We start from the raw sequence: 12,651 nt of genomic DNA on the forward strand, positions 1-12,651 counted from the left end.
GGCTTGGGAATCTGACCTGGTCGGATTGGCGTAGGCAATGAATGCCTGGTCCTGCCTTGCCGCCACACGGAAAGCTGGGGCGCTGATAAACGATACGTGGATCGGTGTGGGTGCTGGGTCCAGTGTGTTGGGTGTCTGGGCTAGGGAGACTGAAATCTCGTCTTGATGGATACGGATCAGAGGTTCAGGGGTTTTTGAGGGCTTCGGGCTAGGTTCTGTTGGCAGGGCATCCCAGGAGGCGTATTGTCCAAAACCGCAATGGCAGCGGACGCAAAGAGTGCGAGTCTTCCAGTGTAGCTCCACATCATGGAGCTCAAACCAGGGAAGCCCCAGGATGATTGGCGCATGCGGGGAACATGTCACATGGAATACCACCTCCTCAAAATGGTCGTTGACCCACATGCCCAAAGGTTGGGTGTGATGGGTAATGGAGCCCGCATGGCTGGGACGTCCGTCAACCAGTTCAAGCGCAATGGGGTCCTCCTTCTTGACAAGTGGGATGCGGTGCTTGCGGGCATAACTTTCGTTGATGAAGCACGACATCGCACCGGTGTCGAGTAGTGCTGAAAGCTGAACTGGAGCTCGCTGGGCCGATATCTGCAGGGTAACAGGGTACTCGAATGGTGAGGATGGGCCCAAAGTCCGCATGGGTGAGGGTATCTCAGATAGGAGATTGACATTGTTGGTGGTCAGGAGAAGGGTGTTGCTGGAGATGCCAGGATCGAAGCAAGGTTTTGTGGCTTCTCCCTTGGCAGTACTTGCGTGGTGAGAAGGCCCAGGACAGGTGTTGCCCAGCTGCTCGGCCTTTACTGCAGCTGGACTTGGGCAAAATCCTGGATGGGTGCAGGTTCCTTAACCGCGACATTCGCCGAGCGTATCTTGTTCGGGCAGAGTTTGGCTATGTGGCCGGGTTTACCACAGTAGAGGCAAAGTTTGTTTGTGATGCGGTGTTGGCGCTCTAGCGGTGTGAGGGGTCCTCGCGGACGAGCAGCGTCAATGATCATAGGGTTGTCTGGGCGGTTGTCGGGGCTCATGAGGGTGGGGCTAGTGGTAACTGGCACATATGGCTGTCGGTTCCTGCTTCGCTCTAGACGGCGCTCAAACAATCGGTTGTCACATTGGATGGCCTGTTCCATCACGGTGTCGATTGAGGCGGTAGGGGGCATCGTGAGCATTAAGTCCTTGACGTCTTCTTTGAGGCCGCGACGGAAGGTGGCAATCAATGCCTGGTCATTCCACGACACATCGCATTGCAGCTGTCGGAATTCAGCTACATACTCTGTTGCTGCACGGGTTTGTCGAAGGTTCTGGAGCTTGTTTTCGGATGTGCGGATCCTGTCGCTGTCTCCAAAGACTGCTTGCATTTGCTGGATGAAATCATCCAGGTTCGTAAGGGAATGATGGTCTTGTTTGACAAGGGGCGCCAGCCAGGCCTGGGCGGTGCCAGTGAGGTAGGTGCCAATAGTTCGTATCTTGGTCTGATCGTTGGGGTAGCGCCTGGGTTGGAGGGCGAACATGAGCCGGATCTGGTTGAGGAACCCACGGAACTTGCTTTGGGTGCCATCAAATTTGTCTGGGAGACTGATTTTGGGTTCGGGGGCGTGGGTGGCAGGGGCAGTGGTCTGGGTTTGCGCTAGTTCGGCTTGTAGGGTGGTATTCTGTGCTCGAAGTTCGTCAATCGCATTGCACATGGCTTGCCAGGCTTCGGCCGTGAGGGGAAGGGCGTCGGACATGGTGATTTGGCGTGGAGGTACAGCGGCTGGGGGTTGTTGAGCAGATCAAACTGTTATGAATGGGCGGAGCCGATGGAAATAGAGGCGACTTGTGGTGCAGGTTGTTGACAGGTAATGGTATTCAGACCGAAACAAGAACTAGAACAAGACTAGGAAGAACTGGTGTTGATCTGCTGGGGATCAGGAAGTGGGGAGCTCAGGGGAGGCGGCTATTTATGTTTTTCTGGGAAGGCTGGGGAAGCGTGGGGAAGCAGAAGGGTACGGAATGAGAGGGAAGCCAAGAGAAGCGCCAAGGGTGGGGAAGCATAGAAACAGAAGACTGGGGATGGGGTGGCTACGCTGAGGCTGTGGGCGGGTACGTGGGGAAGTATGGAGAAGGGTTTGTAAGCGCCGAGTGTTGGGAGGTGTGGCTACGTGCGGCTGCGTGGAGAAATTAAGGCAGTGGCAGGTGTGGGGTAGCGCGGCTGCGTGCGGCTGCGAGGTTTGGCAGATGTCAGGTTTTGACAGGGAATTGACATTGACTGACTGTTGGGATGCTGTCATGAGGTAAGCGCATGGTATGGATGCGTCGTCCATAACACCCGTAACCCACCCGATCCAGAACCCACCAAACTGCACTGCTTCTACTGCGCGTCCACAGCCCACCAAACTACAAAGTACACTGCTTGCGCACGTGTTTGACCCACCATCTCGCAATTACAAACCCAAAATCACCCTAGCCGGTGCAACTTTAAACCCAAAATCACCCCCAGCATGGAGCAGTTCTCCAGCCCCACCCTACGCGCTGCAGAGGAGTACCCTTGGTCCCAAGATCGCGAGGAATTTCAATTGGAAATGGCCGAAGAAGACTATGACTAGGCATTCACTGAAGCAATTGAGCGGGAGACTGTGGATATTTCGGCAGAACAGGAGATAGAGGGCCGCTTAGGACTAGGAAGTGGTTGTGTGTAGTTTGGTGGGGTTTTCTTTGAGTGTAGTTTGGCGGGTTTTTTTTGAGTGTAGTTTGGTGGGTTCTGGGATCCGGTGGGCTACGCGCGGAAAATCCACTAAACTGCACCCTTACCCCGCACTTCTTCTTCGAGGCCTGGTTTATCAAGAAAAAGCATGTGGCGAAGAACGACCAGTTTGAACTGTTGATGCCAAACAACATTATAATCAACTGGGAGGATGAAGAGTACGATAGCAAGCTGGAGGCAGTGTCAGATTTATAAAGCTATACTGCTGCTTATGTGATACTGCCATGATACTGCCGATTTCTTCTACTGCACAATACTGCACAATACTGCCGTGATAATGGAGATACTTCTGCAATACCCTCTTCCCTCGTGTTCCACTAACTTGCACCCAACTCTTCCTACTGAGTGCCAGAAGGACCGGCGGCAGCAGAAGGACCGGCGGCAGTGGAAGGACCAGCAGCAGCACCAGTGGCAGTGGCTGTAGGCAGGGCGCCGCGAATCGCGAAAACATAAAACCCACGTGTGGCCAACCTGCGAAGCAAGTGATTCTGTGGAATCACAACCATGATCAGCATCAGGTATGGTTGGAAGAACCTCTCAATCATAGAAAGGTGCCCTCAAAATAGCACCAGGTGCGGGTGTTGTTCCACGCTCAATGTCCAGTGCGCGGCCGATGTTGTTCATGGTTGCTTGAGTATATATTGGACCTTGGAGGACATTGTTGACCGCATGCAATCCCCAAAGCAGTTTCCGCTGTCGTTCATGATATACTCCGTCGGTCGGCCTGTGAAGGGCCAGTCGTTGCCGTGGCCTTCTGCTTCTTGTCCTTTCCGCTTGTCTTCTCCTCCTCCGCGGTCCGCTTTCCTTTCCCCTTCTCCCTCGCCCTCTCCTTTTCCGCATCGGCGGCTGGGAATCTGTTGGGATAACCGATTGGTTAGACGCTGGGTAAACGTATGCTTTTTACTATGCCAAATACCCACTGGGTTCCTGGGGGCAGGGGAAGCGGTCCTGTCTTATCCGCGGTCTTCACAAAGGCATCTGCTTTGCCGCACTTCTTTTTGTGCCGCGCCGCATACGGGCTACACCCTTTGCCCTCATCCTTCAACTTGCTCAGCGCCATATTCCGTGCCGAGGAGTAGGTCCTTCCACACCGTGTACAACGCCACTTGTGAACACGTAACTCCGCAGCGTCCTTAGCATAGATGTTGTGGGAGATTGGGATCTCAATATCGACCCTCGCCTCCACCCACTCCACCGCAGAGTGGAATTGGTGTTTATGCCTCTTCTTTTTGTCATCCATGGGCGGTCTCTTCATGTGCAGTTGGATCCAGAGGCGTAGGAGCCAGTGCAGCAAGACCCCCACAATCTCCACCCGCGGCTTCTTCTTCATGATTGGCTTGCTGAGATGGATATAGTGCCCACTCCCGTTCCTGTGCTCTCCACAACTTCCCGGCTGGTACGTCATGTTCTTCCACCAAGTGACGTCAACCTTGGTGGTGAGCTGGTTGTACTCAAAGAGGAACTTGTTAAACCGTGTGTACTCCCTTTGGAGATCCGCATCGGTGTGGTAGGCAGGGAAAAGATGGTATATATTTGGGTAAAGAAGAAAAGAAGCCGGCGCAGTCGCGCGCGGATATGTACAAGTAGAAAAATACAACAACAAGTCATGTGACTAGGGAATATAAACTAACTAGGGAGTTAGGGTTACCCGCGAGAGGTAGGGTTACCATAAGAAGTCAGGGTTGAGGTGTCGACTCCACACCGTACCACATCGGTCTGGATTGGCCGCAGGGTGTCTAGCTCGGCGTCGCCCGGTTTCTCGAAGCACAGCTTTTCAATCCGCCTCTGTTCTGCGTGCTCTTCTCTGAGAGCTTTAGCCGCTTCCAGTGCCTTTCCAATCATTTCTTCCTCCTCCTTGTCTTCCGCCTTATCCTCCCATTCCCAGCCAGCCTCTTTGTCTTCCACATCGAATTCCAGTTCCGGTTCTGACTGAAAGTCCAGGTCATAATCGTCAAAGTCGCTCATAATGCTGGGAATATGCCTGTTATGAGACGGGAAGGTCAGGTCAGATGCTGGTCAACGGCAGCTGCAAACGCGGTGCTGTCAGTCGCCTCGCCCACCTGTTGTTAAGAATTGAATTCAGAAAAGAGAAGGAGCCGTCGCGGTGTTGTGCTTGTAAGATAGCGGGTTTGCTTTATGCCGTATCGGTGAGGAGGAGGCGCTGATACATCAGTTGGGTGTGCACAGGCACTGGGGAGGATGTACAGTAAGGGAAGGATGTTTAAGTATTTACGTACGTACCGCAGGGGAGGACGTTGAGAGTTGCAACGACACGCGTGAAATCGATGACCGCTCCCAAAACCACAGCCCTACAAGCGTGGGGGACGTATAATTGACATTGTTCGATGGTCCATTGGCAAAGTTGTCAATATCATGAACCAGGAACGTGGACTGTAGAGTAGAAGGGACAATTCCCCAGTGGTCAAATATGTGGGAGGATCCATCGATAAGGCAATAAGGATGTTCATACACCTCAGGGGTACACCTGATACATTTGCGGCGGCTGGAAAAAAGCAAAAAGGAACCTCATGGAAAGCCAGTTATCGATCAACTTGGTCACCGACCTGCTCATGTTGGTGGACTAGCTAAGAAGTCAGGCCGGTGACTTCAGTTCTGTGCGGGAATGACGTTGAAATTTCAAGGCTATGAAGCCAAGCATAAAAGGAAGCGGCCGTTGGCATCCCCCTGCTTGTTTCTTCGGGGGAGAGCTCCCCATCGCATATACAACACAACCAACGGAGACCGCCAGGTATATACCCGCCCTATGCTTCATGAGCGTCGAGAGAGAGAACTGCAAGTCTAACCCATTCCTCTGTTAATACAGTATCAACCCACAGACCTCGCCTCACGGCGAGAATGTGCACCAAATACGTGGCGTAAGGACTTAAGTTGTGGGGTATGTATGTCATCTGAGTGCAGAATGCCGAGTGGAAGGGGGAACTTGAAACAATGGCTAATGGACGCTACTCTGGACTGGGAATAGAATGTTCGCGCTCGGTCTCAATTGTCAATGTCAAGGTCAATTGGTCAAGATGGAGTGTGAGCCAGAAGATATCGCTTATTGAGATAATTCTGTGCGTTGGCTGTGGAAAACCCCCCCGTGCACAGCATCCTGCACGTATACCCATAGGATAGCATAGTTAACCCCATACAGTGCCGAAGGGCATGGGTTTAGTCAGTCTTGTACTGTACACCGATGATGACGTTATAATCCAACTCCCTCCGACGCGTTCGACAGTCGACCCTCGACACACTCAACCCGCTCAACCCGCTCACCGGCCCGTCACGTGACAGCAATCATCGCATTTGGCCGCCCATAAAAGGCCGTTTTCTTCAACTGGGCCTTGCCCGTTTTGCTCGTCTTTTGCCCGTCGGTTCCTGCTCTCATCGGCCCAGACTCGTGTATAATGCACTGGACATCAAGGTAAGCTCCACGCTTCCTCAAGCGGTGTTACCGACCCCGTAAGGGTGTCGTCGACCTGGAGGAGAGACGATTAGTGGGCACCCTCAAAGCCCCCAAATCAATCTGTCAATCCACTGAACGGGCGAACCCAAAATGGGAGCGCCGTTTATGTGTTGATAATTTCGGTGTATGATCTCCATACAAAGCCGGATATCTCCTACAACCGTCAGGAATTCCTGCTGACCTGTATTCCTCTTGCACTTGTCTTAGTATCAAGCATCTTTCCTTGGACCGACCTTCTCGTCGATCCAGCAACTATTGATATAGGATCATCTCGGTCGGGGTTATGCATGCCTCTCTTTGCTCTATTCCTTCCATGGTTAGGTTCACTCTGCAGCAGACGCATTCAAACCCCGATCAGATGATCCTTATCGCTCGATAAGAAACATGCTTCCGATTTACATATGATACCCCTGATTTTGGTTGACCTGCGCTACTCAAATCATTGCTCCGTGTTGCGCAGGCTTTCTTCACTCTTAGGGAAGAGGAATTGTTTTACAAATGCTCTGGGCAAATTGGGGGAGACGCCAAAATGGCTTTGGTCCCTCGATAATCGATGAGCAGTCATTTTCGGATGAGCTATGATGAATATGATTGGTTGGATCAGTTCGCTGGCACTCCCACTTGGACTCGTCAGAATGCAAGCATGTCATGTTCACCGCGGGAAACGGTCCGGGAGGAGACTGGTTTCTCCTGCGTGCAGGTCAAAGACTGCTCCAGCAGGTCCATCTACGTACTATAATATATGCTTGTCTTCATCGACCGGCATATGCAAGTGGTTATCGCCCCGAACATGGGCACGCGAACGGCCACTGCACTGACTGCAGTCCCACATTGAAACTTCACAAAGCAGCTCATGGAAGTCCAGCCATAATAAGGAGTGTTGTTGTGACGGGTGGTCACGATAAGCATGTTCATCAAGCTGTTGACCCTAGGGGCCAAGGTGCGCCGGCCCCCCTCGGATGCGTGCGTGATTTGGCTTAGCCGCAAATCCCATTCATTGTTAACGTAAACCTACCGAACAACAGACGGATGTGATTCTCGACGCCAGGCTACACATGTCAACCAGAACAGCGATCCTCGGTTTCCATTTCTAGGGACCGTTAGCAACGCCGTTGTGCTGCTGTTATCTTCGCGGGCTCCCAATCCAGCCATGTCCTGGAGGAAGAGACAAAAACGCGTGACCTAAGCGTCGGAAAGTCGTTGGACCTTGACAGGAACTGCCTGTCTGGATTCTGCGATCCATATCAATTTCAACGTAGAAGCGAGAAGCAGATCTACAGAAACCACGCGAACATGAATCCATTTGGCTCAGACGATCCTCCATCCAACCCATTTGCGGTGAGCATTTTATATTGTGATGAAGGAAGGCCCATCACGACAGATTTGTCACTCCAAAACGCATGATGGAAGCGCCTAATAGCAATCCCTACGCACAGAGCAACAACGAGCTCTCGTCCAGCTCCAAATGGGGAAGCTCCAAACCGTCCGTCCCGTCTCCAGCCTCCCATAGCCGCACATCCTCCGCTGCACCCAAGCAATCCGCATACGGTAAATCGGCCTACGACAAACCCGCATACTCATCATCCTCGGCGTATGAAAAGTCGTCTGCGCCAGCCCCAGCGTACGAAAAGCCCGCGACCTCATCGCCGTCGGCTTATGGCGGGAGAACCGCCATGGGGGCTAGTAGTAGCGGTGGTGGAGGGGAGTACGCGAAGGAACTTGAGTTGCAGAGGCGAGAAGCGGAATTGAAGGTGCGGGAGGCGCGACTGGCCGAGCGGGAGAAGATCACGGGAACTTTCACTCCGCCGAATTGGTGGGTATACCTGTGCGATGATATCTCTGGAACAACTTTCCTAGTCCTGACCCCTCGCATCGCAGGCCGGTGTGCAAACCGATGGTGTACCATGATATCGACAAAGATATCCCAGCCGGAGGCAGATGGCTTGTGAAACGAGTATACGCTGGTTGGTGGCTCGCGGTGATAGTCTACCTCGCCAACTGCATCGCCGCGTTCTCGCTCCTCGTGACAAAAGTCTCCACGGGCGGCAACATGTTTGGCATTTCATTGCTGATTCTACTTGTCGGCACTCCCGTGGCGTTTGTGTTTTGGTATCGCCCGCTTTACAACGGCGTTCGGAATGGCAGTAGTGCCAGCTTCTTCGTATTCTGGTTCAACTATGGATTCCATTTGGGAGTCGCTGCGCTCCTGGCCGTGGGGATTCCGGGCTGGGGAGGAGTGTGAGTGGATCTGCGGGTTCCGAAAGCCTGGAAGGATTCTAATGCCTTCTCTCTCATTTAGTGGAGTGATCATCACCCTCCAGCAATTCGGCAAAAATGTGGGCGTCGCCGTCTTATGCGTAATCGCAACCGTCCTGATGATATTTGAAGTCTTCTACGGACTTTGGCAGATCAAATCTGCGAACACATATTTCAAATCTTCTGGGATGACAACCGACAGTGCCAAAAATGAAGCGGCTATGACCGTCCTGAACAGCAGGGCCGGGAGAGAGGCAGTGAAAACCGCCGCTGCTAGCGAGCTGAGGCGGGCGATTTGAGAGCAAAGAACAAGTGGCTTCCTGCCACAGCAAGCTTGGGGGCATTCGCATCTCATATCACTGCCTTGCACTCTCCGTAGTTTAGTAGCACTTCATTTCATTCTGTACTTAAGAGTGTCTCCCAGACAAGAATACAAGAATACAACCATCCATCGGTTTTGCTTTGTACAAACATTTCGAAACCTTTCGTCCTATACATACTGTACATGTGCTTTCCCTCACAGCTAGCGCCCAACTGTCATCTTTGGGAGATCACGGCAGACAGAAGGGTCCCTTTTCCTGGCACATCGACGCGAACGGGACGGTCTGACGAGTCGCCCGACGCGTCCTCCTCGATGCAATCTGATGCAGAACCTCACTCAAAGGTCGAGCGTCCTCTTCCTCCACCGCCAGCGCATCGTCAACCGCGTTATCTCTCTCAATCGGCGAGTCAGTAACATCCATGTCCACCGGGTCCGAACACAACACAGCTGACTCGCGCCTGCGTTGCTCTCCAATACCATGCAGAATCCAGCTCAACGGGCGCTCATCCTCCGGTACATCCGTTCCATTCCTCACAGCAACGTCTGTATCGTACACGTACGCCCGCGAGCGGAATAACTCCCAGTCGAAATGCACGACCCCGGATCGGCGCGTGGGCGAGACGGCCGGCGAGATGAGAGGCGACATCGCTACGCCGGCGTGAAAGGTTGCAGGGAGAATGGGAGACTGGGACACGGCGAAGGAGCCGGGTCGGACTCGGTTGAGCAACTCATCTTGTAGGAATGCGGTTTGGCTGCTGTTAAGATCGTGGCTCATGTCGGGCGAGAGGCCCAGGGGGTCGCCATAGGGACTTGCAATTGCGGACCGGCGGTATGTAGATGAAGAGAAGAAGGCGTGATCTCCGACTTCCTCCATGATGGTATCGACATGTCTGTGGTCATGGGATTCGGGATCCTGGATGGTCTTCGTTTGACGCTGATGGCGGAACTCCTCGCGAAGGCGGAAGGCAATCAGGAGCCCGAGAACAAAGTGAATGACAAGCTGAGAAGGTCGAGTCAGCCACAGTACATCGAAGGTCTTCCAATGACAGCAAGCCCTGTCTTGTCACGACCACCTACCAGAGCGCTATAAACCCCAGCCCTCCAGGTACATCGGCCTGGGGCACAAGTATTCTCCAGCTCACCATACTGCGCCAGTCGCATGCCCACCACCCAAAACCGGCCAAACTCGGTTGTCCAGTCGATCGTTGGCTGAGATTCGGTGGTGCTCTCAGTTTGCAAATTCCGAAACAAGGTCGTGGATTCATCGGCGTCGGATGCCAGCAGGGCTACTCGGATGATCAGCGAGAGACCGATGAGGTCCGTAAGCCAGCGCAAGACGTAGACGACCAGGTATATTGATTTGCCATTGGAGCGATCCTGATTTGTGGTTTTAGATGTCAGTTGGTGATTGTTGGGTACATCTCCAGCATGCATCGGGTCACCTACCCTGTTGATTGCCACTTTCCCATACGCCGCAAAGAAAACATATACAAATGGGAGAATGACGCCAGCGACAGACAGCCGGCCGGGGTCGGTCGAGACTTTGGCGAGGGTTAAAAGCAGCAGTAAAGTGCCGAAAACCTGGATGCCAGCAAAAATGTCAGTTCGGCTTGGGATGTGGAGATGTTTTGATGGAGAAACTCACCAAATCCAAACCCAGCGTCCCGACGGTCCACCATCGCAACCCAAACGGCTTGATCTTGCCCAGCTCAGAAGACTCGAAATTGTTATCCGTATTTACATTCTCGCTCGAATGATATTCAGGCGGCGGCTGACTGCCAGGCTCGTACGGCGGCGGGAGACCTATATCATTGCCATCCGTCGATTGCCTGAAAAGTCCGAACGGCAATGCAGGCAGCGCGCGGTTGAGGATCGACATGCTCAAGCGTGGCGGATTCACCGTGCGCTGGGCGGCCATCGATGGACGACGGCCCGAGTCTTCCATCAGGTTCCGTCCGTTCCGGAGTGTTTCCTGGGATATTCGTTCGTCGCCAATGTCGATTGAGACGAGTGTTGCCAGGTCGTCGTTGGCATTCTCCATTGGCGGGCTTGGACTTGCTGACTTTGTGCTGTTCTCCATCTTGAAGTTTTGCTGGACCTCTCAATCACGTATTATATCTGATGGGTAGTTGCGGAGAAAGAGGCGCACTACCGAAACCACCCCCAAAATCATGGAGAGACGTGCATGGAGGGTTATATACATTATTTCGGCCACCATGCCCCATATGGAGTGTAGGCCCAGTACGGGCCATCTGCTCGTTAAGGTGTTTTTTCGGAGCTGCGTCAATGATGCAGGGTTGCCTCAAAACAACATAGGAAGCGAGGAGAGGATTGGTTTGCGAAAAACAGGCCCTGAATGAGCAGATATCCAAGAGCGTGTCTGATGACATAAACACCCTCCACGCGTTTTCCTCACCATCCACTTTTTATCAACTTTATCAACTTCCCTGAATACGTAGGGATGCAGTGGAGCAATATGTTCTGAAAACATGATTGCCATCTCCACACTCGTATCTATTCTCACATGCAATTGGGTATAATGTAAACATATGTCTCCTCGTTTTGGGAGGTTAAATACGGGAGGAAGAGTACGAGATCTATACGTCCGATCCCTGACTTTTTCTATTCCGGCTCCTTCCATCGTCTATCTTTCATACTCCATACGCGAGCAACGCTGCCTCCGCTTCTTGGGCTTGTAACTGGCGCGGCGAGGGGGTCGGTTGAGCGTCCATCCTGTGCCGCGTATGGCAAGAATCCCGACATTCTTGGTATTTGTGGTAGATGTGGTGATGAAGACGAAAATGTCGTCGGGAGCGGCAATGGGCGGCGATATTGAGTCCGCTCCTCGAGCTTCTGGCCTCGTTTCTGGGGTGAGGCTGGTTTAGCTTCAGCCGAAGGAGCTTGTGGGGAAATGTAAGAGGCTAGAAGCGGTCGGCTATGGCTTTTCTTGTCCGATGGATGCGTCGTCACGCGCATCCGAGCGAAGTCTCCATTCTCAGAATTTGCGTCTGCGACTAGAGGCTCGGGAGTATCCCCCGTCGACTTCTCTTGAAGGCTGGCTGGCCTGCTCGATTGCCCCGCACGTCGCCGCAAGCCGTCCTCCGCGTTCACAGACTCCTCTCCACCTCTGGGCTGGGAGATTTCGATTTCCCCACCAGCTATAAATCCCTTCATTGTCTCCACCCACCGAATGTAGGTGGATGACAACTGAGCTTTTAAGAAGATGGTTCGACGGTTTTGCGGGTCACCGCTAGCCAAATCGGAGTGGTCTATAGCGAACGTACAAGGCTCTCCAACGTCGGCCTCATCACGGAGGCCAACGATAGACGAAAAGGGGATGAACTTCGCAGTATGTTCCTTATCGCCGTTCCCGGAAGCTACAATCAACAAGGGCTTCTTCCGTACACAGCTGTCGGCGAGATAACCCAGCATTGTGAGAACGTTGGGACTGGCCACGTCGGATGTGGCCTTCGGATAGACCATTCTGACCAATTCGTGAAATTGCTCCGCATCACTTGGAGTTGCCAAAATGACATAACAAGAGCGTGTCCCCAGCCCAAACGGGCGACATCTGAGCTGTGAGAAATGGGCTGCCAGGTGAACGGCGGATGGCGAAGATGTCTTCTCGCCGCTCTTGGCGAGTCGACCGAGCATGGACAAAAGAGGCAGACCTGTCGACGATCAGCGTGAACTCGATAGAGCGAAAGAACCTTGAAAGAGAGACTACGTTCGTGGCGGTACGATAGCGGGTGGGGGAAAGTGCACAGTGCATGTGCACTTGGTGAGCAGCCACCAGTTGGCTTGTTCAACGTTGGCCCATTGGCGGCGGATTTAGGCGGGGATTGCATGCAAAGTGAT

General features: G+C 53.1%; 4 protein-coding genes across 4 annotated transcripts; 1 reads left to right on the plus strand and 3 right to left on the minus strand.

Moving 5' to 3' along the window:
• Positions 1–3,449: 3,449 nt before the first annotated feature.
• EV422DRAFT_563045 (uncharacterized protein) lies at positions 3,450–4,714 on the minus strand (the record flags this gene model as incomplete). The annotated part of the gene is made up of 3 exons (XM_053072022.1): positions 3,450–3,603; positions 3,670–4,190; positions 4,457–4,714. 3 exons carry the CDS (start codon positions 4,712–4,714, stop codon positions 3,450–3,452), a joined length of 933 nt encoding a protein of 310 aa, XP_052930206.1.
• Positions 4,715–7,888: 3,174 nt separating this feature from the next.
• EV422DRAFT_490489 (scamp family-domain-containing protein) lies at positions 7,889–8,770 on the plus strand (the record flags this gene model as incomplete). Its single annotated transcript, XM_053067470.1, has 3 exons — positions 7,889–8,028; positions 8,094–8,453; positions 8,515–8,770. 3 exons carry the CDS (start codon positions 7,889–7,891, stop codon positions 8,768–8,770), a joined length of 756 nt encoding a protein of 251 aa, XP_052930207.1.
• A 148-nt stretch (positions 8,771–8,918) lies between these two features.
• Positions 8,919–11,119, minus strand: EV422DRAFT_512091 (uncharacterized protein). Its single transcript, XM_053069056.1, has 4 exons — positions 10,454–11,119; positions 10,240–10,392; positions 9,871–10,170; positions 8,919–9,793 (listed from the first exon to the last, which is right to left on the minus strand). Exons 1-4 carry the CDS (start codon positions 10,871–10,873, stop codon positions 9,023–9,025), a joined length of 1,644 nt encoding a protein of 547 aa, XP_052930208.1. The 5' UTR covers positions 10,874–11,119; the 3' UTR covers positions 8,919–9,022.
• Positions 11,120–11,249: 130 nt separating this feature from the next.
• EV422DRAFT_512094 (uncharacterized protein) lies at positions 11,250–12,632 on the minus strand. Its single transcript, XM_053069057.1, has one exon. It carries the CDS (start codon positions 12,445–12,447, stop codon positions 11,416–11,418), a length of 1,032 nt encoding a protein of 343 aa, XP_052930209.1. The 5' UTR covers positions 12,448–12,632; the 3' UTR covers positions 11,250–11,415.
• Positions 12,633–12,651: the final 19 nt, after the last annotated feature.

The sequence above is a fragment of the Fimicolochytrium jonesii genome (genome assembly GCF_025526975.1).
Source record: "Fimicolochytrium jonesii strain JEL569 chromosome Unknown EV422scaffold_1, whole genome shotgun sequence".
NCBI classification, from domain to species: domain Eukaryota; kingdom Fungi; phylum Chytridiomycota; class Chytridiomycetes; order Spizellomycetales; family Powellomycetaceae; genus Fimicolochytrium; species Fimicolochytrium jonesii.

What these genes read in the sequence shown, in the direction of transcription:
- EV422DRAFT_512091 (XM_053069056.1), bottom strand. Translation starts at nt 10,873, where the DNA reads ATGGAGAACAGCACAAAGTCAGCAAGTCCAAGCCCGCCAATGGAGAAT. An exon ending in GGAAAGTGGCAATCAACAGG is followed by an intron (nt 10,171 to 10,239) that starts GTAGGTGACCCG and finishes ACCACAAATCAG; the next exon opens with GATCGCTCCAATGGCAAATC. An exon ending in CTGGGGTTTATAGCGCTCTG is followed by an intron (nt 9,794 to 9,870) that starts GTAGGTGGTCGT and finishes CGACCTTCTCAG; the next exon opens with CTTGTCATTCACTTTGTTCT.
- EV422DRAFT_512094 (XM_053069057.1), bottom strand. Translation starts at nt 12,447, where the DNA reads ATGCTCGGTCGACTCGCCAAGAGCGGCGAGAAGACATCTTCGCCATCC.